Below are 23,957 nucleotides of genomic sequence, written 5' to 3' on the forward strand. Positions count from 1 at the left end.
TGCTCACTGGTGGGACTTGTAAAGGGTTGCCCGCTTCCTTTGTGATCATTTCCAGATAGATCAGACAGACAGTGATTCAGGCCTATTCCATTAAGGGTCAGGTTCCTCTTTTCCCTGTTAAGGCGCACTCTACTTAGGCGCTTAGTGCCTTCTGGGCTTTCCGTCATCAGGCATCAGTAATGCAGGTTTGCAAGACGGCTACTTGGTAGTCGGTGCACACGTTCACAAAGTTTTATAAAGTGGATGTGTTGGCGTCTGCAGATGCTTCTTTTGACTGCAAGGTTTTGCAGACTGCTGTTGAGAGGACCTGATCCTCTTCGAGGGTGTATTGTTTTTTTTCAGGTGGCCTCCGGTTGTTTTTGTTGAGCTCCTGTTGCCTGGTTGGCTACTGTTTTTAGCCTTGAATTTTTTTTCTGTTCCCATCCCTTCTGTTTAACACTGCTTTAGGGCTGTCCCAATGGTTATGAAGATCTGAAGCTGTGTCCATCAATGAACGAAAGTGAAAATTAGATTTTTTGAAAATTAGATTTTTGACTTACCGTAAAATCTATTTCTCTGATGTTCGTTGACTGACTTAGCACCCGCCCCTCTGTGGAGTTGTAATTGTTCTGACACTACTTGTAACTAAACTCAGTGCCCATAACAGAGAGAGGGAGTATACCCCCTGGGACTGACCATGGGTGTAGCCGGACTTTTTTTTTTCTGGCTAGTGTCCTACTCCTGTAGGGGGCAATATAACCAAACCGTATGAAGACCTGAAGCTCTGTGTGTCAATGAAAATCAGAGAAATGGATTTTACGGTAAGTCAAAAATCCCATTTTATCATGTTTACTGTTCTCAAAAGTAAAAGCAAATCCAAATGTTTGAGTTGTCCCCAGAACCCTAATAGAAGGGGGACATTAACTCTCGTGGCAACCAGTAATTTCTTTCAATTTGGAGGAATTTCCTCTCCCTTCCTGTTTTGTCTATGGGACAGTAAGTGGAGGGAAATCTCACCAAGGAAATAAAGATGGCAAAAATAAATTTGGGCTGGGGTTATAACCTTCTCTTACACTATCCAAAATGAAAAGAAAAAGTTTTGCCTATAGTTCTACTTTAAGGAGTAAAAAAACATGTGCAGTAATTAGTTCCATCCTTCATTCAGATACCTGTACATGGTACTGTTTTTATTGTGCTTTGGATCAAAGACACTGTAGAATCAAAGAACAAGTGGGCCTAGGAGAATTCGGAGCTGCAAAATGCTTAATTTAAATACTGTAGCATTTACTGACACTTGCATAGTTAGTCTGGTTGAAAGAAGACACCAGTCCATCTAGTTCAACCAATAGAGGGGAAAAAACATTTTTATATATTTACACTGCTCAAAAAAATTAAAGAAACACTTTGAAAACACATCAGACCTCAATAGGGAAAAATATCATACTGGATATGGACTGAGCAATGTGTTAGGAACAAAAGGATGACCCTTTGTTTGATGGAAATGAAAATGATCAACCTACAGAGGGCTAAATTCAAAGACATCCCAGAAATCCAAGTGAAAAATTATGCAGCAGGCTAGTCCATTTTGCTGAAATTTCATTGCAGCAACTTAGAATGGTTCTCAGTAGTTTGTATGGCTCCCACACACTTGTATGCATGCCTGACAATGTTGGGGCATGCTCCTAATAGGAGGAATGGTGTCCAGGGGAATTTCTTCCCAGATCTGGACCAGGGCATCACTGAGCTTCTGAACAGACTGAGGTGCAACTTGGCGACATCGGAGGGACTGAAACATAATGTCCCAGAGATGGTCTTTTGGATTTAGGTCAGACGAGCATGGGCGCCATTCAATGATATCAATTACTTCATCCTCCAGGAACTGGTTGCATACTCTCGCCACATGAGGCCCGGCATTGTTGTGCACCAGGAAGAACCCAAGACCCACTTCACCAGCATAGAGTCTGACAATGGGTACATCCGATACCTAATGGCAGTCAGGATGCCATTGTCTGGCTGTAGAGGTCTCTACGTCCCTCCATGGATATGCCTCCCTTGACCATCGCTGACCCACCACCAAACTGGTCATGCTGAAGGATGTTTTAGGCAGCATACCCTTCTCCACGGCTTCCCTAGACCCTTTCACATCTCTCACATGCTCAGGGCGAACCTACTATCATCTGTGGAAAGCACAGGGTGCCAGTGGTGGACCTGCCAGGTCTGGTTTTCAATGAAATTGAGCTCCATGGTGCCGGACAGTGAGCAGAGGGCCTGCTAGAGGATGTCGGGCCCTCAAGCCACCCTTATGAAGTCTGTTTCTGATTGTTTGGTCAGAGACATTTAAACCAGTTGCCTGCTGGGGGGCCATTTTGTAGGGCTCTTGCAGTGCCCATCCTGTCTCTTCTTGCACAAAGGAGCTGCTGATGGGTTAAGGACCTTCTACGCCCTGTCCAGCTCTACTAGAGTAACTGCCTGTCTCTTGTGATCCACTCCATGCTCATGAGAAACCTTCTGGCAATCACGTATTGATGTGCCATCCTGGAGGAGTTGGACTGCATGTGCCACCGCTATAGAGTCCAGGTATTGCCTCATGCTTCCAGTAGTGACACTGTTCCTAGCCCAGTGGTCCTCAACCCTGGTCTTCAGGGTCCACTAACAGGCCAGGTTTGCAAGATAACTGAAATACATCCCAGGTGATATAATATGCTGCTCATTGATTGCAGTACTCCTAGTCTGCATCTCCCCAAGGTAATACTTAAAATCTGGCCTGTTAGTAGGCCCTGAGGACCGGAGTGGAGGACCACTGCCCTAGCCAAATGCAAAACTAGTGAAAAACTGTGGTTATTTCATTATAAATGTTATATTTTTCTGACCTACACGTGCCTCTTTGATTTAATTGTAAGCAGGATGACTGAATGATCAAAATCAATGTCAAACTGGCCAAAACGATCAATTTCAGTGGGGGTTGAATAATTTTGAATACAACTGTATATGTGTTTATATATGTGTGTGTATATGTATGTATGTGTGTGTGTATGTGTGTGTATGTATGTATGTATATATATGTATATATATATATATATGTATGTATGTATATATATATATATATATAATTTGGATATTTCAAAACTTTAACAAATAAAAAAACTGAAAAATTGGGCGTGCAAAATGATTCAGCCCCCTTAAGTTAATACTTTGCAGCGCCACCTTTTGCTGTGATTACAGCTGTAAGTCGCTTGGGGTATGTCTCTATCAGTTTTGCACATCGAGAGACTGAAATTTTTGCTCAATCCTCCTTGCAAAAGAGCTCGAGCTCAGTGAGGTTGGATGGAGAGCGTTTGTGAACAGCAGTTTTCAGTTCTTTCCACAGATTCTCGATTGGATTCAGGTCTGGACTTTGACTTGGCCATTCTAACACCTGGATATGTTTATTTGTGAACCATTCCATTGTAGATTTTGCTTTAGGTTTTGGATCATTGTCTTGTTGGAAGACAAATCTCCTTCCCAGTCTCAGGTCTTTTGCAGACTCCATCAGATTTTCTTCCAGAATGGTCCTGTATTTGTCTCCATTCATCTTCCCATCAATTTTAACCATCTTCCCTATCCCTGCTGAAGAAAAGCAGGCCCAAACCATGATGCTGCCACCACCATGTTTGACAGTGGGGATGGTGTGTTCAGGGTAATGAGCTGTGTTGCTTTTATGCCAAACATAATGTTTTGCATTGTTGCCAAAAAGTTCGATTTTGGTTTCATCTGACCAGAGCACCTTCTTCCACATGTTTGGTGTGTCTCCCAGGTGGCTTGTGGCAAACTTTAAACAACACTTTTTATGGATATCTTTAAGAAATAGCTTTCTTCTTGCCACTCTTCCATAAATGCCAGATTTGTGCAGTATACGACTGATTGTTGTCCTATGGACAGAGTCTCCCACCTCAGCTGTAGATCTCTGCAGTTCATCCAGAGTGATCATGGGCCTCTTGGCTGCATCTCTGATCAGTCTTCTCCTTGTATGAACTGAAAGTTTAGAGGGACGGCCAGGTCTTCGTAGATTTGCAGTGGTCTGATACTCCTTCCATTTCAATATTATCGCTTGCATAGTGCTCCTTGGGATGTTTAAAGCTTGGGAAATCTTTTTGTATCCAAATCCGGCTTTAAACTTCTCCACAACAGTATCTCGGACCTGCCTGGTGTGTTCCTTGTTCTTCATGATGCTCTCTGCGCTTTAAACGGACCTCTGAGACTATCACAGTGCAGGTGCATTTATACAGAGACTTGATTACACACAGGTAGATTCTTTTTATCATCATTAGTCATTTAGGTCAACATTGGATCATTCAGAGATCCTCCCTGAACTTCTGGAGAGAGTTTGCTGCACTGAAAGTAAAGGGGCTGAATAATTTTGCACGCCAATTTTTCAGTTTTTTATTTAACAAAGTTTGAAATATCCAATAAATTTCGTTCCACTTCATGATTGTTCCCTTCATGAAGTTCAAAAAGAAGAGGGGAGAAGCGCTCTAAGTGCAGACAATTTATTGCAGATAACAAGGCAGGTAATATACACTCACTAGACATGAAGACTGAAAAGCTGTATGTGTCAAAGCAATCCTGCAGCCATCCTCAGGAGGGTGTCCTCTGGTCACAGGAAGCCGTATGCAGTACTGTCACTGGCGGTGGGAGGGAAGAAAGCCGGCTGTCTCCCACAACATCAGCGGTGAGCTTGTGGGAGACAGCCGGCTTTCTTCCCTCCCACCGCCAGTGACAGTACTGCATACGGCTTCCTGTGACCAGAGGACACCCTCCTGAGGATGGCTGCAGGATTGCTTTGACACACACAGCTTTTCAGTCTTCATGTCTAGTGAGTGTATATTACCTGCCTTGTTATCTGCAATAAATTGTCTGCACTTAGAGCGCTTCTCCCCTCTGCTTTTTGTCTATACAGATTCTTCCTCCTCATCTGTGGAAGAGCAGCTCAGTGCCCACGGACTTTATCCCTTTTAGGATCATCAACCTATTTATGGTATCCCATTGTCCCCTATTGTATGGTACCATTTAATGCCTTTGTCCATTTGCAGCTACAACCTTTTTTATTGCCTGTGTTTATTTTTTCCTTTTCTCTTTTTTCCTTCCCTCCCCTCCCTGGATTCAGCTGCTTATTAGTTCTGTTCATCCACCCTTCATATGCTGGAGGTCTTCGTAGCGCTCTGTGTTTTGTTTTTCATGAAGTTCAAGGGGGCCGAATACTTTTGCAAGGCACTGTATGTATGTGTGTATATGTATATGCGTGTGTGTGTGTGTGTGTGTATGTATATGTGTATATATATATATATATATATATATATATATATATATATATACATACATACATACATACATACATACATACATACATACATACATACATACATACATACATACACACATACATACATACATACACACATATACACACACACGCTCCCATACCCACAGTTGATCCAGAGGAAGGCAAAAATAAAGCATTATCCAATTTGCTCAAGCAGGGGTAAAATCCTTCCAATTCCCCAAGAGGCAACTTGATATTCCCTGGATCAACTTTACCTAGAAATATTAGTATCTAGTTAGATTATGTGTGTCTAGGAAAGAATCCAGGGCTTTCTTAAAGCAATCTACTGAGCTGCCCAGAACCACCTCTTGAAGTCAATTCCACATTTTCACAGCTTATTGTGAAGAAGCCTTTCCATAAATCTCTTTCATCAGTTGTAAAGATTTTCCCCCTTGTCCTCTGTGATGACCTTTTAAACTGAATAATTCAACACCAAGTTCACTCCCTCCCCTGCAGTCTTCTGGGACACTGACAGGTGCCAGAAGACTGCATCCACCAATCCTGGATGCACTGCGAAACTCGCATATGCGGCACCCGGCTGTGAAGCCACAAGCTGTCACAGTCAGGTGCTCATAGTGAAGATGCCGGCGCCGTTTGAAGGAGGACAGACAATAAATATGTTTGGGGTGAGCTCACCGCTTGACCGAGAGAATAAATTCAGTTCCTCAGAGCTCCCCCATGCCTCTTATCAGTTTGGTTGCCCTTCTCTGTATTTTTTCCAGTTCCCGATATCCTTTTTGAGAACTGGTGCCCAAAACTGAACTGCATATTCCAGATGAGGTCTTACTAATGATTTGTACAGGGGCTAAATGATATCTCTCACTCTGCAGTCCACTATTAAGCTTGTGATCTACCAGAACACCCAGATCCCTCTCCGCTATGGATTTCCCCAGTTGTACTCTCCTCCCTAGTATGTATGATGCGTGCAGATTTCTAGTCCCCAAGTGTATAACATTACATTTTATCATTGTTAAACCTCATTTGCCACATAGTTGTCCAAAGAAACAGTGCATTGAGGTCTGCTTGTAAGTTGGAGACATCCTGTAAGGATGTTATTCCACTGCATAGCTTGGTTTCCTCTGCCAACACTGAAATGGTACTTTTAATCCAAGACCCCATATCATTTATAAATGTTTAAAAAATGTAAGATTCCGGACACTGAACCTTGGGGTACATCCCTGATAACCTTAGAACATTCAGAGTAAGCATTAATAATCAATACTCTCTGAGTTCTATCTTTTTAGCCAGTTTTCTATCCATTTGCAAACAAATCTTTCCAAGCCTTTAGACTTCACCTTACACATTAACCGTGTGTGGGGAACTGTGTCAAATGCTTTGACAAAATCTAAATCTACTACGTCCACAGCCACCCCTCTGTCCAAGGTTTTACTTACCTCCTCATAAAAAGAAATCCAGTTTGTTTGACAACTTCTGTCTTTCATGAATCCATGCTGTCTGTTACTTAGAATATTTTTTTTCCAGCAAGAACTCATCTGTGTGGTCTTTTATCAAACTCTCCAGTATTTTCCCAACTATATAAGTTAAACTAACAGGTCTATAGTTATTTGGTACTTTGATCCCTTTTTAAATATAGGCACAACATTAGCCTTACGCCAATCCAGTGGTACTATTCCAAGCATTAACTAGCCCCTAAGAGTTAGAAACAAAGGCTTTGAAATATAAGCGCTCAGTTCTTTTAGGATGCGGGTGTATGCCATCTGATCCGGCTGCTTTATTCACCTTTTATGCTGTTTAAATATTTCTGGACCATATAAATTTTGAGCCATTGTGGGGCTGTGTCAATACCATCTGCATTATGGACATGAGCTCCTTCATGCTCCTTTGTATACACAGAGCTGAAGAAAGTATTCAATAAATTTGCATTCTTTGTCTCGCACTGCTTGAAGTATTGGGTAGTCTGAGTCTAGGTGTGCTTTAAAGTGATTGTTGCCCCCAAAGAAAAAAAAATCCTGCTCCTGTCCCTTTAAGGCACTAGCTATAGCATAGTGCTTTTGCCTGGTCAATTGCCCCCTTGTATCTCCTACAGTACCTGGTTGATTCTTCCTGGCCCTGACTCCCCCCTTCCCCCTGTGAGCAGACCATGTTTATTATGGCTCCTGAGCCATGAGATTGTGGTCAGGATGCATGCCTTCGTCATCAAGCTTCTTTCCTCTGTGTCTTTGTAGCTCCCCCTCCTCTCTCCCTGTCAGCTCCTTAGGCTGCATTCACACCTGAGCGTAGCGTTTTCGCGTGTTTTTTACCACGGTTTTTACAGAGTTTTTCAGGCGTTTTTGGAGGCAGGCATTGACATCTAACAAAAATGCTGGTAATCAGCCCAAAAAGAAGCTCATGTACTTTTTTGAGCGTTGGGCGTTTTGCTTCAGGCGTTAAAACACTCAGATGTGAACAGGGGCCATTTAAATGAATGGGGGGTTACTTGTTGGGCGTTTTGGAAATCTTTTTTTTTTTTTTAAGCATTTTTGGAGCTGAAAAACGCTCAAACGCCCAGGTATGAATGGAGCCTTAGTGTGCAGTGAGAACATGATCTCACCTCCTCTCCTCACAGCCCCTCCCCTATCCTCTCCTCACAGCCCCTCCCCTATCCTCTCCTCACAGCCCCTCCCCTATCCTCTCCTCCCCTATCCTCTCCTCCCCTATCCTCTCCTCCCCTATCCTCTCCTCCCCTATCCTCTCCTCCCCTATCCTCTCCTCCCCTATCCTCTCCTCACAGCCCCTCCCCTATCCTCTCCTCCCCTATCTTCTCCTCACAGCCCCTCCCCTATCTTCTCCTCACAGCCCCTCCCCTATCTTCTCCTCACAGCCCCTCCCCTATCTTCTCCTCACAGCCCCTCCCCTATCTTCTCCTCACAGCCCCTCCCCTATCCTCTCCTCACAGCCCCTCCCCTATCCTCTCCTCCCCTATCCTCTCCTCACAGCCCCTCCCCTATCCTCTCCTCACAGCCCCTCCCCTATCCTCTCCTCACAGCCCCTCCCCTATCCTCTCCTCACAGCCCCTCCCCTATCCTCTCCTCACAGCCCCTCCCCTATCCTCTCCTCCCCTATCCTCTCCTCCCCTATCCTCTCCTCCCCTATCCTCTCCTCCCCTATCCTCTCCTCCCCTATCCTCTCCTCCCCTATCCTCTCCTCCCCTATCCTCTCCTCACAGCCCCTCCCCTATCCTCTCCTCCCCTATCTTCTCCTCACAGCCCCTCCCCTATCTTCTCCTCACAGCCCCTCCCCTATCTTCTCCTCACAGCCCCTCCCCTATCCTCTACTCACAGCCCCTCCCCTATCCTCTCCTCACAGCCCCTCCCCTATCCTCTCCTCCCCTATCCTCTCCTCACAGCCCCTCCCCTATCCTCTCCTCACAGCCCCTCCCCTATCCTCTCCTCACAGCCCCTCCCCTATCCTCTCCTCACAGCCCCTCCCCTATCCTCTCCTCCCCTATCCTCTCCTCCCCTATCCTCTCCTCCCCTATCCTCTCCTCACAGCCCCTCCCCTATCCTCTCCTCACAGCCCCTCCCCTATCCTCACAGCCACTCCCCTCTCCTACAGCCTTTATTCACTGACTGAGGGGTATCTCAGCCCCTCCTACTTGGCTCTCTTGCATTGGGATACAGAGCAGAGAGAGAGAAGGTGACTACAAATGAGCACAAAGGAAAAAAGGTATAAAGAATTGAAAGAAAAAAAAAAATAAAACCCCAAACTGCACTACTTAATGAACAAACGCATGGAGGCTAGATCAATTTTAGCCATTTGCAATTACAATCACTTTAAAGTGTAGATTTACCTTTTCCCAAAAAATGAAAAGGTGAACTAAAACATTACACTGTCCCCACTGCATTTACCCCAGTGGATGATTAGCTTTCACTGCCCACGCATCTGGTGCAGCGGTCTGGGAATTGGAAAGTCCTTGCCTTCCCCTTCTTTTCTTAGGGACGCTGGGACAGATCGGATCGATTCCAATTTGCCAAACTGGTCATGTGCCAGCACTCACCAATTGGAATTGCTCTGATCCAAATGGTGAGGGGGGACTGGTAAGTGGGTGTAAGCGTGTAGCGTGTTCACCTTTTCATTTTTGTGAAAAGATGAACTTAGACTGAATATGGGACAGTAGACAGGATTCTTTACCTTTAAAGCTAAACTTATCTATGAAAGGATGACACTGTACAAAAAACTGTTGGATAAAAAGGCCGCGGCCGTTTATTATTTATAAAATAACATTTAAAACTCAAAGCTTTCAACTTATAAATAATAAACCCGACCACTACGATCCAGGTTTACAATAATAATAAATAATCAATAAACATATCCATCAAACTCATCAATAAATATAAACATATCGTCCCCCTTTGCAAACTGACAAAGGTGACCCAAAATAACAAACTGGCCGCGACAAAACAAAAAAATGGGGGGGGGAGGGGAACCGCACGATCCGGGATGCTGAGGTGATCTGAGGGTCCAGCTACCTGAGAGCCCCCTTAAATAGGGCTGGGAACAGGCTCAGAAGGCGGGAAGCTGACTAGAAAAAAACGGTACCTCACACAATCTCCCCATCTACTTGTTATCTCTAATTTGATAGGGGCTTATTCAGCCAACCATCAACTAGAAAACCTGTTACCCCCTAGTAACTATAATCTTCCTCTCTAAGCCCGCCAAAACTAATTCCTGTCATGTCTAAATTACCTGTCACTGTCCCATATAGAAAAGGGGGGCCATAGAGACCCCCCTTTTCTTTCTATGGGACAGTAGACAGGATTCTTTACCTTTAAAGCTAAACTTATCTATGAAAGGATGACACTGTACAAAAAACTGTTGGATAAAAAGGCCGCGGCCGTTTATTATTTATAAAATAACATTTAAAACTCAAAGCTTTCAACTTATAAATAATAAACCCGACCACTACGATCCAGGTTTACAATAATAATAAATAATCAATAAACATATCCAATAGACAGGCGGCATCACACCCGCCTGTCACCACCCCACAGCGCGGCCCTCTCGGCACAAGTGCCCAGATTAGCATTCAAAATGTCCAGACCCAAGTCAGACAAATGCGTGTCATCCTTCCTATAAAGACCAGGAATTCCGCCTTTCAGCTCCAGATGTCGGAAGGACGCAATTCCCATACCTCCTAGCAGCTTTTCTAAAGCCCTGTTGATACGCCTCCTGACTTTCTCTAAAGGCTTCAAGTGTGCATGTTTAAACCAAGACAACCTTGGAATAATTTCCGAGAAAACAAAAGCCGTGTGAGGTGAAAAGGATTGCAAAAAAGAAAAATCATCCCTAATCCTAAAAATTAAATCAAGAGTTTTTACGTTGCCCACATCGTTTCCCCCCAGATGAATGATGAGAACATCTGGAGGGGAAAGGAGCTGCATTAACCTACAAACTTCAAAGATAAGCTCGGACCATTTCATGCCCCTCTTGCTGAACCAGTTGACCTGAAAATGACGTGGATCCAAACCGATATTCTCCGTGTAACTGCGTCTTCTAGCTCTCGCCCGGGCCCAGTGGATGAAAGAATGGCCCACAATCCACACTGAGACCCTGCGTCCTAGAAGTATTAAGACATAAAATTAGGTTGGATATATGACAAATAGGCATTTGATCGCCATCTACCAATATTCTTTAACAACTCAGTATCAACACCCAATTTCGCAGCTTCCGTCGCTGCCCCAATCCTAAAAGAGTGGGAAGACAGTTTCAAATGATCAAGTTTCAAAAAACGTAAACATTTATTAAACACAGCCACAAACTGGAACTTTGTTAAGGGTTTTCCGGATTGATGAACAAAAAAGGGGCCAGTATTGGGGCACCGGATCAGCAGGAACTGTTTCATCAGGAAAACTGGACAGATACAAGAATCTTTATAAACATTTAGGTGAATCCATTTGCCCACTCCCAACTGGTCGGTTTTGGAAAAGCGCAACAAAATGCTCATTGAATTATCATAAAAAAGGATATCAGACAGTAACAAACCAGTTCTGCCATACTTCACATCCATGGCTAACTCGGAAACCCTTAGAGCAGCAAAAAACATGATGGAGAAGGCAGCTTGAAAAAGAGCAGATTCATAAAACGAAAAACATACCTTTTGTAGCGGCTTCGCATAGTCGTTCCAAAATTTCCGGTGTAATAGGTTGCCTGGAATCTCTCTGCCAGGTACACTTACGGTAACCTTTCATAGCCTGCCTTATTGAAAAAAAGGACGAACATGGGGGACAATTACGCAGTTTACCAAAGAAAGATATCCCCGCTAGGATTTTATTAATATGGGACCAAGAGTAGCGTTGCGCGAACAATTTATTCAGAAAAAACAATAAAAGATGTTCAGAAAAAGCATCAGGACATTCACCCATGTCGTTCAAATGAGATATCCACAGAGACCAAGCCGACTGATATCCAGCCGTGGTTGCTGGGGCCAATGAATTTGATATGTTGTCTGAAACTAAATTTAAACAATATCCCAAAGGCGGGCCGGGTATTGATGACTCGTCTGATCTGCGGTTGGTAACAGCTGGAAAAAACGATCCATCTGTCGGCGAGACAAAGAATCTGCCAATGTGTTGTCCTTGCCCGCAATAAAAGTAGCTTTGATCCAAATGTTCAAAAGTAAGCACTTAGAAACTAGATATCTCAACAACTTCAGGACAGGCGGGGACTTGGAAGACAGACAATTTATAGCGAATAAAACGCCCTTATTATCTGTCCTGACCATCAAGCGCCTGTTCTGGAACTGATGACCCCATATCTCTAAAGCTACTATGATGGGAAAGAGCTCTAGAAGCACACTATTCCGGGTATATCCTAAAGAAATCCACCTAGGACACCACGAGTCAGCACACCAATGATTGCGCCAAATGGCGGCAAACCCCACTGAGCCTGCTGAGTCAGTGGATAACAGAAAATCCCTATCCAAAATAAAGTCCTCTTGCCAGACAGACTTACCATTGAAATGTATCAGGAATTGAATCCAAATTAGCATATCTTCTTTAATATCAGCTGACAGTCTGACATGGGCTGAAGGAGATTTTAAACCGGAAATTGCAGAGTAAAGCTTTCTGGCAAATAATTTGCCAAGGGGAATGACCCAAGATGCAAAGGCGAGCAAGCCCAAAAGAGACTGAACCTCCTTTAAGCAAACTTTCCTCCTGCGCATCATTGTCAAAAGGCAATGTTCCAGTTTAACCACCTTCTCTAACGGTAACCTGAATTCCATCATGTTGGAATCAATAGTGATGCCCAAAAACTGAATGCACGTTGACGGCCACTCAGTTTTTTCGTGGGCCAATGGAATGCCAAATTGTCTGCACATATTTAAAAAAGAATGTAATAAATGCAGACAATCTGAAGATCCGGCTGAACCTAAAAACAAAAAATCATCTAAATAATGGACTATGTTAGCAGAATTAGATACTGAGGACACTACCCACTCTAAAAAGGATGAAAAACATTCAAAATAAAAACAAGACAAGGAGCAGCCCATGGGGAGACACCTGCCAAAAAAGAATTGGCCTAAAAAATAAAAACCTAAAGAATTGAATGCTTCAGGGTGCACCGGAAGCAAGCGAAAGGCGGACTTGATGTCCGTCTTTGCCATGAGCGCACCCCTGCCTAAACGCCTAAGTATAACCAGGGCATCATCAAATGTTGAGTATTGCACAGAAGCCAGGTCCTCGCTTATCTCATCATTTAAGGACCCGCCGACGGGAAACGATAAGTGATGAATAAGCGAATAAGTATTCGGCTCCTTCTTCTGTACAATGCCCAGAGGAGAAATCCTGAAGTTGATAAAAGGAGGGTAAACAAAAGGGCCAGAAAACCTTCCGGCTTGTAATTCTTTATTAATTTTTTCTTTAACAACATCTTCCAAATACATAACGGACTTCAAATTAGGGACCAAAGAACAACCCTGTCCTGAAAACCTGGGCAAAACAAAACCATCTCTAAAGCCCTCAGTTATTAAGGTGGCCTTCACCCTGTCGGGGTACCGCTGCAGCCATGGGAGCATTGCGAGCAGGTTCACCGGTGTTGAGGCTTTTTGGAATATTTCCTGGGTTCTGAGCGCACTGCAATTTCTTAAAACATTTGTGGACGGGGTGGGATCCTGCACAGAAGGCACATTCATGCCTATATTTGCAGGTCCCAGGCCATCGACACTGTGTTTCATTATAATTAAAGCACACTCCCTTACGAAAGGTGGAAGTTGCTGGTTGAGGCTGCTGGCCAGGAAAAGACTGTCGGTTAAGGATAGGCCGTTGAGGGAGAAACAGATCCAGCCAGAGGCTGACATCCTTAACCCCCCATTTCAGGTTCGGCTGAACAGCCAACTTTTGGCGGAAAGCCACATCGTAGTTGTACCACGCTGTGCCACCAAAATTTTTAAAGGCTTCCAGAACAATGTCCAAGTGTTGAAAGAGACCAGTACTTTTGGACGGGAATCTTTCACATAATACAGCGGAATATATAAAAAAACGATTGCAACCAATTGTTGAAATTTTTTGCAACGGGGCGTTTCCTCTCCTCATCCTCTTTCTTGTCACTTTTGGACACGAAATCCCTGGCTGAGGGTAGGAGGGAGAGCATGTCTACAAAGCAACCGTTCCAATTTTTTCCTTAACAGAATCGGACAAGTGAAATCCCAGTGGGGACATTTCACAAGTCAGAGCTTCTTTTAGACAAACTTCAGGCAAGTTCTGTGCTTTAGCTAACAAAAAGGAATTGGATTCAGCAGATAAAGCAGAAGAACCGTGAGAAACATTTAAATCCTGCAATATAACTGAATCAGGCACAGAAATTGTATTATTGTTGCTTGGAGCGCAATCTGCGGACTGGCCGCTAGATGGCGCCCACACGTCAACAATAGAAGCAGTCACAGGCTGTAGAACCTCTGTAGAGGAGGGAACCGAATTAGGAGGATTGATCAAACTTTTAAATTCTGTCAAAAAATTCTGCAGAATACTAGCAATATCGCCTGTGGAGGACTGAGCATAAGAACCCCTACTCCTATCCCCCTCATTTGACATCAAAGGCTCCCCCCCGCTACCACCTGTAGGGGCAGAAAATGACATGCTCTGGACAACTGCGCTCACAGGGGTAAAAAGCTCACCTGCAGCGTGATCAGCTCCACTCCTGGACGGGCGCTCCTGAGTCTGCGGTTGCCGAGGAGACGCTGCCCTGGAACGGGCCAGCCTGCCGGTGACGGGGAGGGCGTCTTGACTGGCACCTCTGGCACGCGAAGCGGACTTCCCTGGACGTCTTGCCGCTGTTCGGTCCCCAGCGGGCGGTGAGAATCTCCGGCAGGGGAGTCTTCTCCTCTTCTTGGCACCGGCCTCTTCGGCGGACGGGCCTGATGAGCTGGGCCTGATGAGCTGCGCCTGCGCACTTCTGACGTCACCCGATGAGCTTCATCCGGTTCCGGGGTAGACGACGATCTTCCTCTGGCCGGGGTCACTTGTTGCGAACTTCCTCTCGCCGGGGTCAATTGCTGTGAACTTCCTCTCGCCGGGGTCACGACTTGCGCACTTCCCTGCGCCACGGACACGGCTTCATTCCTCCAGCTCGGGCCGGCGACGGGCTCCAACTCCGCCGGCGGCTCAGGTAACGGCTCCGGCAGCTCTGCTGTAGACGGGTTAGGGATAGCGAGACACCGCTTAACCCATTCTTCTCCCCCTTCTGCACCAGCTCGCTCAATTAGTCGGCGAAGGAGGCTCATCTTGATGGACGGTCTAGAGGATACAGGAACCGCACGATCCGGGATGCTGAGGTGATCTGAGGGTCCAGCTACCTGAGAGCCCCCTTAAATAGGGCTGGGAACAGGCTCAGAAGGCGGGAAGCTGACTAGAAAAAACCGGTACCTCACACAATCTCCCCAGCTACTTGTTATCTCTAATTTGATAGGGGCTTATTCAGCCAACCATCAACTAGAAAACCTGTTACCCCCTAGTAACTATAATCTTCCTCTCTAAGCCCACCAAAACTAATTCCTGTCATGTCTAAATTACCTGTCACTGTCCCATATAGAAAAGGGGGGCCATAGAGACCCCCCTTTTCTTTCTATTCCCATTAGATAGTAACAGACTTACTACAAAATGTAAAAGCAATATGTTTTTTTCATTAAAAATTATACACATTTTAAATTTGCGTTATTTGTAAAAACACTTTTTTTTTTTTTTTTTTGGCAGTCCTGAAGGAGAAGAGCACTGCGCTGATGACAGAAGTTCTATCCGTCGTAGAGGAACTACGATTGCAGAAAGAACCAAAAGAAGAGAAATTAAAAAAAATATTCAAACGTGTAAAAAGGGTAACAGACATTACCTTCATGTTGCAGAATATATTCCAGGTATAAAAGTTTGCTATATGCTTTTGTTATTTCCTGTGAAGAATATACCATGGGTTAGTGAAAGGCATGGAGATTGCTCCACTAATAAGTGTACTGAGTATTATGAAAGCTGTGTGACAGCCACTAACCATAGCGCAAACACATTGGATAAGTAAAACGACAAGCAAAAAAGATTGCCATAGATGAGGACGAAACCTCATTTAGTTCAATACAGCCTTATAAAATGATTCAGGCGACAAATGAGTCCTATTCTTCTTTGTATAATGAACAATTTAGGGGTGAGATTGCCAAACTAGGCTTGTGATAAAGTGTGTAAATGAGGAAAAAATGTGGTCTGCCAGTGAAAGGGTTAAAGGAAAAGTGCACTTATTCTTTCTTCATTGACCTAAACTAACCCACACTACATATTTACTTTGATCCGACAGTGGCAGCCTCCGGTGATTGTTTACATTCTGGTTACACCTGCATATTATAGCCCCTTCTCAGGTATCCACATCAGTGCCTGCCTGATATGCCCTTTTTCTATCAGATGGGCAGTAGCGGGTTCTCTCAGCAGAGGGAGGAGGATGACCTCATCAAAAGGGAACAGCAGGAGACTGGGGATCCCAAGAGGGGCAGTTCTGGATCAGCAACAGACCTGGATGTGGGGGACTTGGGCTTTGTTCTCCGTTACCTTGTGAAACCAGATATTCTCCTAACAGGATTGTTAGCGGTGATTGGGAGGGTAGGCTGATCAAAAATAGTGTTTGCCTGGAATGGGACTTTAGGTATAATGTCAATCTTGCATATACAAGTCACTTGTGCTTTAGTTTTGGTGTTTTTTTTAACCATTTGGCACTTTTACCCCCTTCCTGCCCAGGCCAATTTTCAGCTTTCAATGCTGTTGCACTTTGAATAACAACTGGGCGGTCATGCAGCACTGTACTCATATTAAAATGTTATCATTTTTTTCACACAAATAAGAGATTTCTTTATGTGGTATTTAATCCCCTCCAGGGTTTTTCATTTTTTGCTCAACAAATGAAAAAAGCCCAAAAGTTTTGGGAAGGGAAAACACTCCCGGTTATACAATTTTGCAAATAGGTGATTTTTTCCTTCAATGATAGGCGGCACTGATTATCAGGACACTGATGATCAGTGCCCTGATTATCAGTGTAGATGTCCCCTTTCACACCTACCGGTTACTGGCTCTGCCTCTCCTAACGCTGTGACAGCGTGAGGAAAGAAATGCCAATAACCAGCAAGTGTATTTACATGGTGATGAGCTGTGATTGGGCACAGCTAATCGTGTGGTAAAGAGCCGCAGCGATATTAGCCCTTTACCCTAATCTGTGATCAGCTGCGTCCGAAGAACTGGACGACCGCATTGTAGCCATCATTTGGTTATAGCGCAGTCCGCAAGTGGTTGATTATTTATTGTATTGTATTCTAAAAATGGATACAAAAAATTATTTGACTAATTCTGTTTTTTGTTTTTTTTCATCTTCTCCAGAGGCTTGTTTATGCCAGTCGTGTGAATTGGGTAGAAGATCCAAAACTAAGAGAGGATGTCATCAAAGCTGGAAAAGATTTACACAGTTTTTAGTATTTTATCCACATTTCTTTTTGTATTTTATGCAGATTTTTATTTTCATTTAACAGGTTCATTTTTATTGTGAATGTGAATTTTTTTTAAAATCCAAAATTTAGCGCAGATCAAATCGATGGTTATGTATATCTAGATATGTACTCTATTCATGTTACAGAATAACTGTATCTCCTCATCCAGTGAACTTGTTAATGGAGCAATAGAATGGCATCACCCTGTAATTTTAAGATTCTAGGAATGGGATAGGTTTTGAAAAAATTATATTTTCTGCTAAGTCCTGCACAATAGAATCTTCTGCAACTTTTTTTCTGCTTTGAGTGATGTTTGGAGACTTTAACTCAATTTCCAGGAATCTTCCAGGACAGCTGCACACGAGAGGGGTCCCTTCCACCTAGACAAAAAACACATGAACTGTATCAATATCCTATATTAATATATTAAAGACCCTTCACCCCTCAGTTGTAGGAAAAAAACAAAGGCATAAACTTAACCCATATATAAATAAGCTAAAAAAGCATTATTGAAGGACCAAATACTAGAAAAGATGAAACAATGCTGCTCTGAAAGATTCCTGGTAATTGAGATAACAGGTTAGTAACTGTTTTCCTAAGTCATCTTGCAGAACAGCCTCATTGAAGAATAAGCTAGAAATACCTTATAGGGTAGGACCGTGGCTTGTGGGTCCTTCTGCTCGAAGACCTGGCCTGCGCTGGAAATGTCTGAAAACCGCCTTGTAGATTTGACTCGGGGAGTCTCCAGACCTTTTGTCCCAAGTGATAGCCAAAGACCTTGTAGAATGTGCCCAAATCCATGGGGGAGGGGTTAACTCCTGAGCTGTATATGCTACTTCAAATGCCATTTTCATACATCATACTATTTGTGTGACCTTTTGTTCTTTTCTTCTATCTGCTTAATGCTGTAGCTGTTCCCTGCTGGCTTTGCACAGAGAACTGATTGATCAAAGACTGCTGATCGCTCACTTCTTCCCACCACCCTGAGCAGAGAACCGGTGACTGATGGTCAGCGGCTCATTGCTCTGCCCCTCCAGTGCTCACTAGACTGCTGAGCTGTGGATGGGGTGGAAGCGACTGGCTTGGTCTCGCAGCGACTCACTAAGGCTGAGCCTTCTGCTGATCCTGCCATTTGAGTGGATCCTCTCTGTAATGTTGGGATCTTTCAGTTATGTCTGCTGACAGCGGTTCACAGAACTGCACTCCTGTGATCCATAGAAGTAGGGCCAAAATAGCTTTGGTGATACTTCTTCTTTTTAAGCCATAGGTACAGCGTATGTGGTTGCCAGAGTCAGCTTCCCATGCTCACCTCAAGTAACCCCATCTTTTGGTCCATAGTGCCCCTCTGTATTTTGAATAAGAAATCAGTTTTGCTGTAGACTTTGGACAATCCACTGCACTTTTCCCATTGGGCTTCGTTGTTTTTTTTTTTTTTTTTTATATAAAGGGGAATCTCCTTTTTTAGATTGCTTGGCAGAAATACTTTCAGTGGTCTCTTAAGAGTGTGATGCCTTGGAAATGTGCATAGTTGCTTCTTCTGTAAGCCTGCATATAGTTAATTGTGTATGGACATGTCTTTTTCTTCCTCCTCAAAATCCAGGGTGTTGGGTATTTCAGCAGCACTTATGCTTTGGCAGTTGTAGAGAGGAATCTCTGTGATTTACATTCCCTCTCTTCTCCAAACTCCCACACTTCTGAGCCCAATTCGACGCCCCAGACTATCTCCAGCTCTTCAAACGTGTCTTGCTCCTCCACTATTGAACTCTGAGTTAGAGTAGCTGCTGACATGCTTGAACCAGAGATACTCGGCAATCCTTTGCTTTGGGAAGACTCTTAAAGAAGGGTTCTAAAGGGCTGGAAATAATGCGCCATTTCCTCTTTCATGTAATCGATCACCCTTTTAAGAAAATTTCCTAATTTTTCTACTAGTTTGTCAATGCAACCAAAGCAGCTTTTTCTGGGAGTTTGACTTTTTTTGCAGGGCGCACATACAGTATTTTTATTTTTTTAAAAGGTATTTTATTTGTTTTCAAGAAGGAAGCAAACGTGGAATGGTTATATATTATCCAATCTGAAGTATTTGAGAATAATAAAGACACAATCGCGTGTGTATATATACCCAATTAGTACACAATGAATAACAGAAAATATAATGAACTAAAACTAAACAGCTGCTGACTAAAACGATTCAAGAAGAGGATAGCAAATACAGTATTGACCTGGGGGTTCACTGACTTTTGCTGCCTCCTTTTTTTTTTTTTTTCCTTCTGGCCTTTAGCCTAAAGAAAAGTGAAATCACCCATGTCAGACCTAAGCAGTAAAAGAGAGAACTATCACCAGCCCACCTCCTATTAATCGGGCAGAATACCCCACCCCTGCAGGCAGTGTCCCAGCTAGGCTTAGAACCACGGACCCCAGTGCTGCAAACCAGGAAAGCCAATCACCAAACCCCACCAGAGAAAACAAAAGTTTTAACAGTCGATGTCCCTGTAAAGCTTTAGCTATACTCTCTTGTGCCCTCTCCACAAGGAAGAAGTAGGAAAAAGAGGTAGCTGTCCATCAACCTCCTCCTTCCTACCTAAGGGGCCGGTCTCTATTTGTTCCATCAGATCTTCCTCTGCATTGGCTGCCTCCTTGGATTCCAGATTTCCAGCACTTCCTCCTCCTGAAATGCTGTATGAGACCATTCACTGCTCCACCCACATCCCCGTGTATGTCTGATGTGGCGCTGTGGATCGGGCACCCTCCTGTAAGAACCGTAAATTCCAGGATATATTTAAGCATTGCGGTGTCTGCCATCTTCCACAAATATGGCTGACCGATGCTTCTGCCCAGTGCAAAAATGACGCCATTCTGGGTGTTGAAAGTACCACCCCCTTTTACTTCCAGTGAGGCTGGCAACACCATGCAGATCTGCCATACGGTGACTACCAAGCAGGATACTTACCAAAGGTACCGAGAACCCTCTCCATCTCGGAAACACAAGTTTTTAAGAGCAGGATCCCTTAATCTCAATAGCCACTTTGGATAGGTGACTCCTCTGCCCCTGCTGGAGGCAACTGGACAAATAAACGGAAAGGGGGTACCTGCCTAGTAACCACCAGCAAAAAAGCTTAGCCCAGGACCCAAGCACTAGTTCTTACCCAGGTTCCATTTGCCTGTTAAGGGAGGTCTGTTCCTGGTTGGCCCCTGCCACCTAGTATAGCATGACAGCCTGCAGGAAAAAAAAAAACAAGACTTGGAAAACAGCATTACTAACACAATGCTTGCTCAGATGTGAAAACCATATACTACTTGCATTTTTTTCTCTGACCACCTAATATTTGATTATCCCAATGTACGTAGCAGTATTTAATCTTGGAAGAGGAATTTAGAATATAGTTTTGAGATGTGTGGATCAAGTGGATGTTGCAGTTACCGACCTAAGCACGGAGGGTCGTTGTTTAAAGCAGTGGTCCTCAACTCTGGTCCTCAGGGCCCACCAACAGGCCGGATTTTAAGTATTACCTTGGGGAGATGCAGACTAGGAGTACTGCAATCACTGAGCAGCAAATTATATCACCTGGGATGTATTTCAGTTATCTTGCAAACCTGGCCTGTTAGTGGGCCCTGAGGACCAGGGTTGAAGACCACTGGTTTAAAGCATACCTAATGCACCTTTTTTTTTTTGCATTGTAGAGTATTTTGGATGCATTAAGGCTTGCTAAATTGCAGTATTCTCATGCTTTAGAACATATGTCAATCAAGAGGCCCACAGGCTGAATGCTGCCTGCTAGGCTATTTCATTTGGCCCACGCACCCAGGGATTTTTTTTTTTTTTTTTTCTTTAGCTGGAACATGGCAGATCTGCCCTCTGCTGTTCACTGTCGCTTGTAAACAAAAAAGCCTTCTGTGTTTACAAGGACAGCTTTTCCCCCTGCCTGCCCTGCACTTACAGTGAGAACAAGGGAGATGCAGGTGCCGTGTGGGATGGGGCATCAGGGGGTAAGCTTATCAATGAATCCCCATCAGTGCACAGATGCTAACCAGTGATCTCCCTGAAAGTGAGAGGCGAAGCCGACTACACTGCCAGGAGGTACTAAAGCAAGGCTGGGTAGGTAAGATGTGAGTAAACTTTTCGGGGAGAGATGAGTGTGCAGAGGTCAGAACCAAGCAGAAGTGGAAGTGAGATGTGGACAGCCTGTGAAAGAGAGCTGAACCCTGCACAACATTTATAGCACACCCTTAAACACTGCACCCTGTATGTAGTGCACTCCTCAAACCTGCACTCTATACACAGGGCACCCCTGAAACTGCACTTTGCAAATACCATATCCCAAAATTTTGCACTATGTATGTAGCACACCCCTGAATCTCCGTTCTGTACATAGAGCATCCCTGAAATCCGAACTTAACCCACTCCTGGTAATTATTGCCCCTTTAAGAGCATACCACTGTTAATGCAGTTTATCCACACCCACAGTTCGATACAGTTTGCTGGCGGGGAACATGGTTGAGTTCCTGCACCTATTCTATAAGAAAAAAAAAAAAAAACATCCTGGATAAATTTATATAGTCTTACAGATACAATCGGCCCTTTGAGAGAAACCATAATGCTGATGCAGCCTGTGCTGAAATTGAGTTTGACACCCCTGTGCTATAGTGAGAATCCAGCCTTGTGACAGAGTAGAGTTGATTTACTATAACTGGAGAGTGCAAAATCTGGTGCAGCTGTGCACAGAAACAGAAATCAGCTTCCAGTTTTTTTTCTGTCAAAGCTTAATTGAGCAATCTTAAGTTAGAAGCTGATTGGCTACCATGCACATCTGCTCCAGATTTTGCACTTTCCAGTTTTAGTAAATCAACCCCAATGTGTTGCAGATGCGAGTCTATGCAGCCTCCTCGTCTTCTGCTGAGAGAAATGACTGGTTATATTTAGTCTTCTAATGTGGGTAGTGGAGCTCCAGTTTTCTGCACCAGCCCCAACACAAAGAAATGAAGAGTTAGAACTTAATGGAAAAGAAATGTGTTTTGGGTACCTGGGGAGTTGGGTAGCAATGTGATCAGACACTTAATTCATGCGTGTATTATATCAGGAGACCTGTGCAAGACATTTGTTGTGAACAGGCCCACAACGTCATCCTTCTTTCTTGTAATCTCACTTAGAAGTCCAGTCTCCCTTGCCCTGATAATTTGGAACATACCTATGTACCCATTGGGATCAGTTCATCTGTGAATGGTAACATCATACGCTGTTGTATATATTGTATTTAAAGAGCTAGGAAAAATAAAATGTAAAAGAATTTACAAAAATAAAAATGGTATTGTGTATTTTTTTTTGTAATTTTTGTTAACTTGATGTTTTAACCACTTGCCGACCGCTCACTGAGCCGGTACTGCGGCAAAGTGGCTCGTTATCGTCTAGCGGCGTAGACCTACGTCACCAGACTTTCCCTTCTCTCAGGGGCGCACGCGCAGCGCCGGAGGCTCGCTCCCACTGTATTCAGACACAGCGGGAGTCAGGCCAGGGGAGGAGAGGCGGTGATCACCGCCGCTCTTCCCCGATCGTCGGGGATCGAGTGAGGAAATCCGCCCACTTGTGTAAACAAAGCGGGCGGATCTCCTATGTGTCAAAAAATTACAGATTACAGGATTCAGCTTAGCTGAACCTGCGATCTGTGTCTGTGTCCCACAATCCCCTGCCCCCACACACGTCAGTAAGCATGAGGCATACATTTAACCCCTTGATCACCAATAATGTTAACCCCTTCCCTGCCAGTGTCATTATTACAGTAACAGTGCATATTTATAGCACTGATTACTGTAGTAATGTCACTGGTACCCCCAAAAGTGTCAAATGTCAGTCAGGGGTCTGATCTGTCCACCTCAGGGGTCTGATCTGTCGCAGTCACGCAAAAAAAAAAAAATCACAGATCGCCACCATTACTAGTAAAAAAAAAATAAACAATAAAAATGACAAATCTTTCCCGTAGTTAGTAAATGCGATAACTTTTGCACAAACCAATCAAAATACGCTTATTGGGTTTTTTTTTTTTTTTTTACCAAAAATATGTAGCAGAAAAGTAATTGGCCTAAAATGTTAAATTTTGATTTTTACATATTTTTTTGGGGAATGTTATATATCAGAAAGTAAAAAAAAATATTTTTTTTTTTTTTCAAAATTGTTGCTTTTTTTCAAAAATTAGAAATCGCACAGGTGATCAAATACCTCTAGTCGGAGAGTCCACCAACTGTGACATGTAATTATCCTGTAAGGTTTCCGTGAATAGACGGGCCTTCTGTGAGTGTGTAGTCCCCTGTTCCCAGTCAATGTCGGGATAATTTAAGTCCACCAATATGATGACTGATCCCAGTTTTGCCACTTTACCCAGTAGTGCTAAAAATTCCAGCTCAGGTGTTCCAATCACCTCCATGGCCACAGCTGTATAAAATCAAGCCAAAGAATTTCCAAGCTCAACTTGCCCACCAGCTTCAGACCAACTGAATAGACCTGTCTAACCGTATGCGTTAAAAAAAGGGTTTTTCGTTGCAAACATTTGCAAATACATGCAACCCTGTTACCTGCAGTCCTAGTTCTACCTGAGTCTCCACAGTGAGGAGCACATGCATTCTGATGGATATATGGAGGACAGGTGACTGGAGGGAGCCCACCCCTCCTTTAAAGATGCAGGAACA

At 43.9% G+C, this 23,957-nt stretch overlaps 1 protein-coding gene across 1 annotated transcript in view; it reads left to right on the top strand.

Annotated features, from left to right (window-relative positions):
* The window catches only part of CENPH (centromere protein H), a 76,320-nt gene extending 59,016 nt beyond the window's left edge, over window positions 1–17,304 (top strand). The window contains exons 8-9 of the mRNA XM_082242837.1: window positions 15,526–15,683; window positions 17,176–17,304. Of these exons, the coding sequence (XP_082098963.1) occupies window positions 15,526–15,683; window positions 17,176–17,268 (251 nt within the window). The 3' untranslated portion in view covers window positions 17,269–17,304. The remainder of the gene's footprint in view (window positions 1–15,525; window positions 15,684–17,175) is intronic.
* The last annotated feature ends 6,653 nt before the right edge of the window (window positions 17,305–23,957 follow it).

This window comes from Pelophylax lessonae, assembly GCF_965119305.1.
Source record: "Pelophylax lessonae genome assembly, chromosome: 1".
Lineage (NCBI taxonomy): Eukaryota > Metazoa > Chordata > Amphibia > Anura > Ranidae > Pelophylax > Pelophylax lessonae.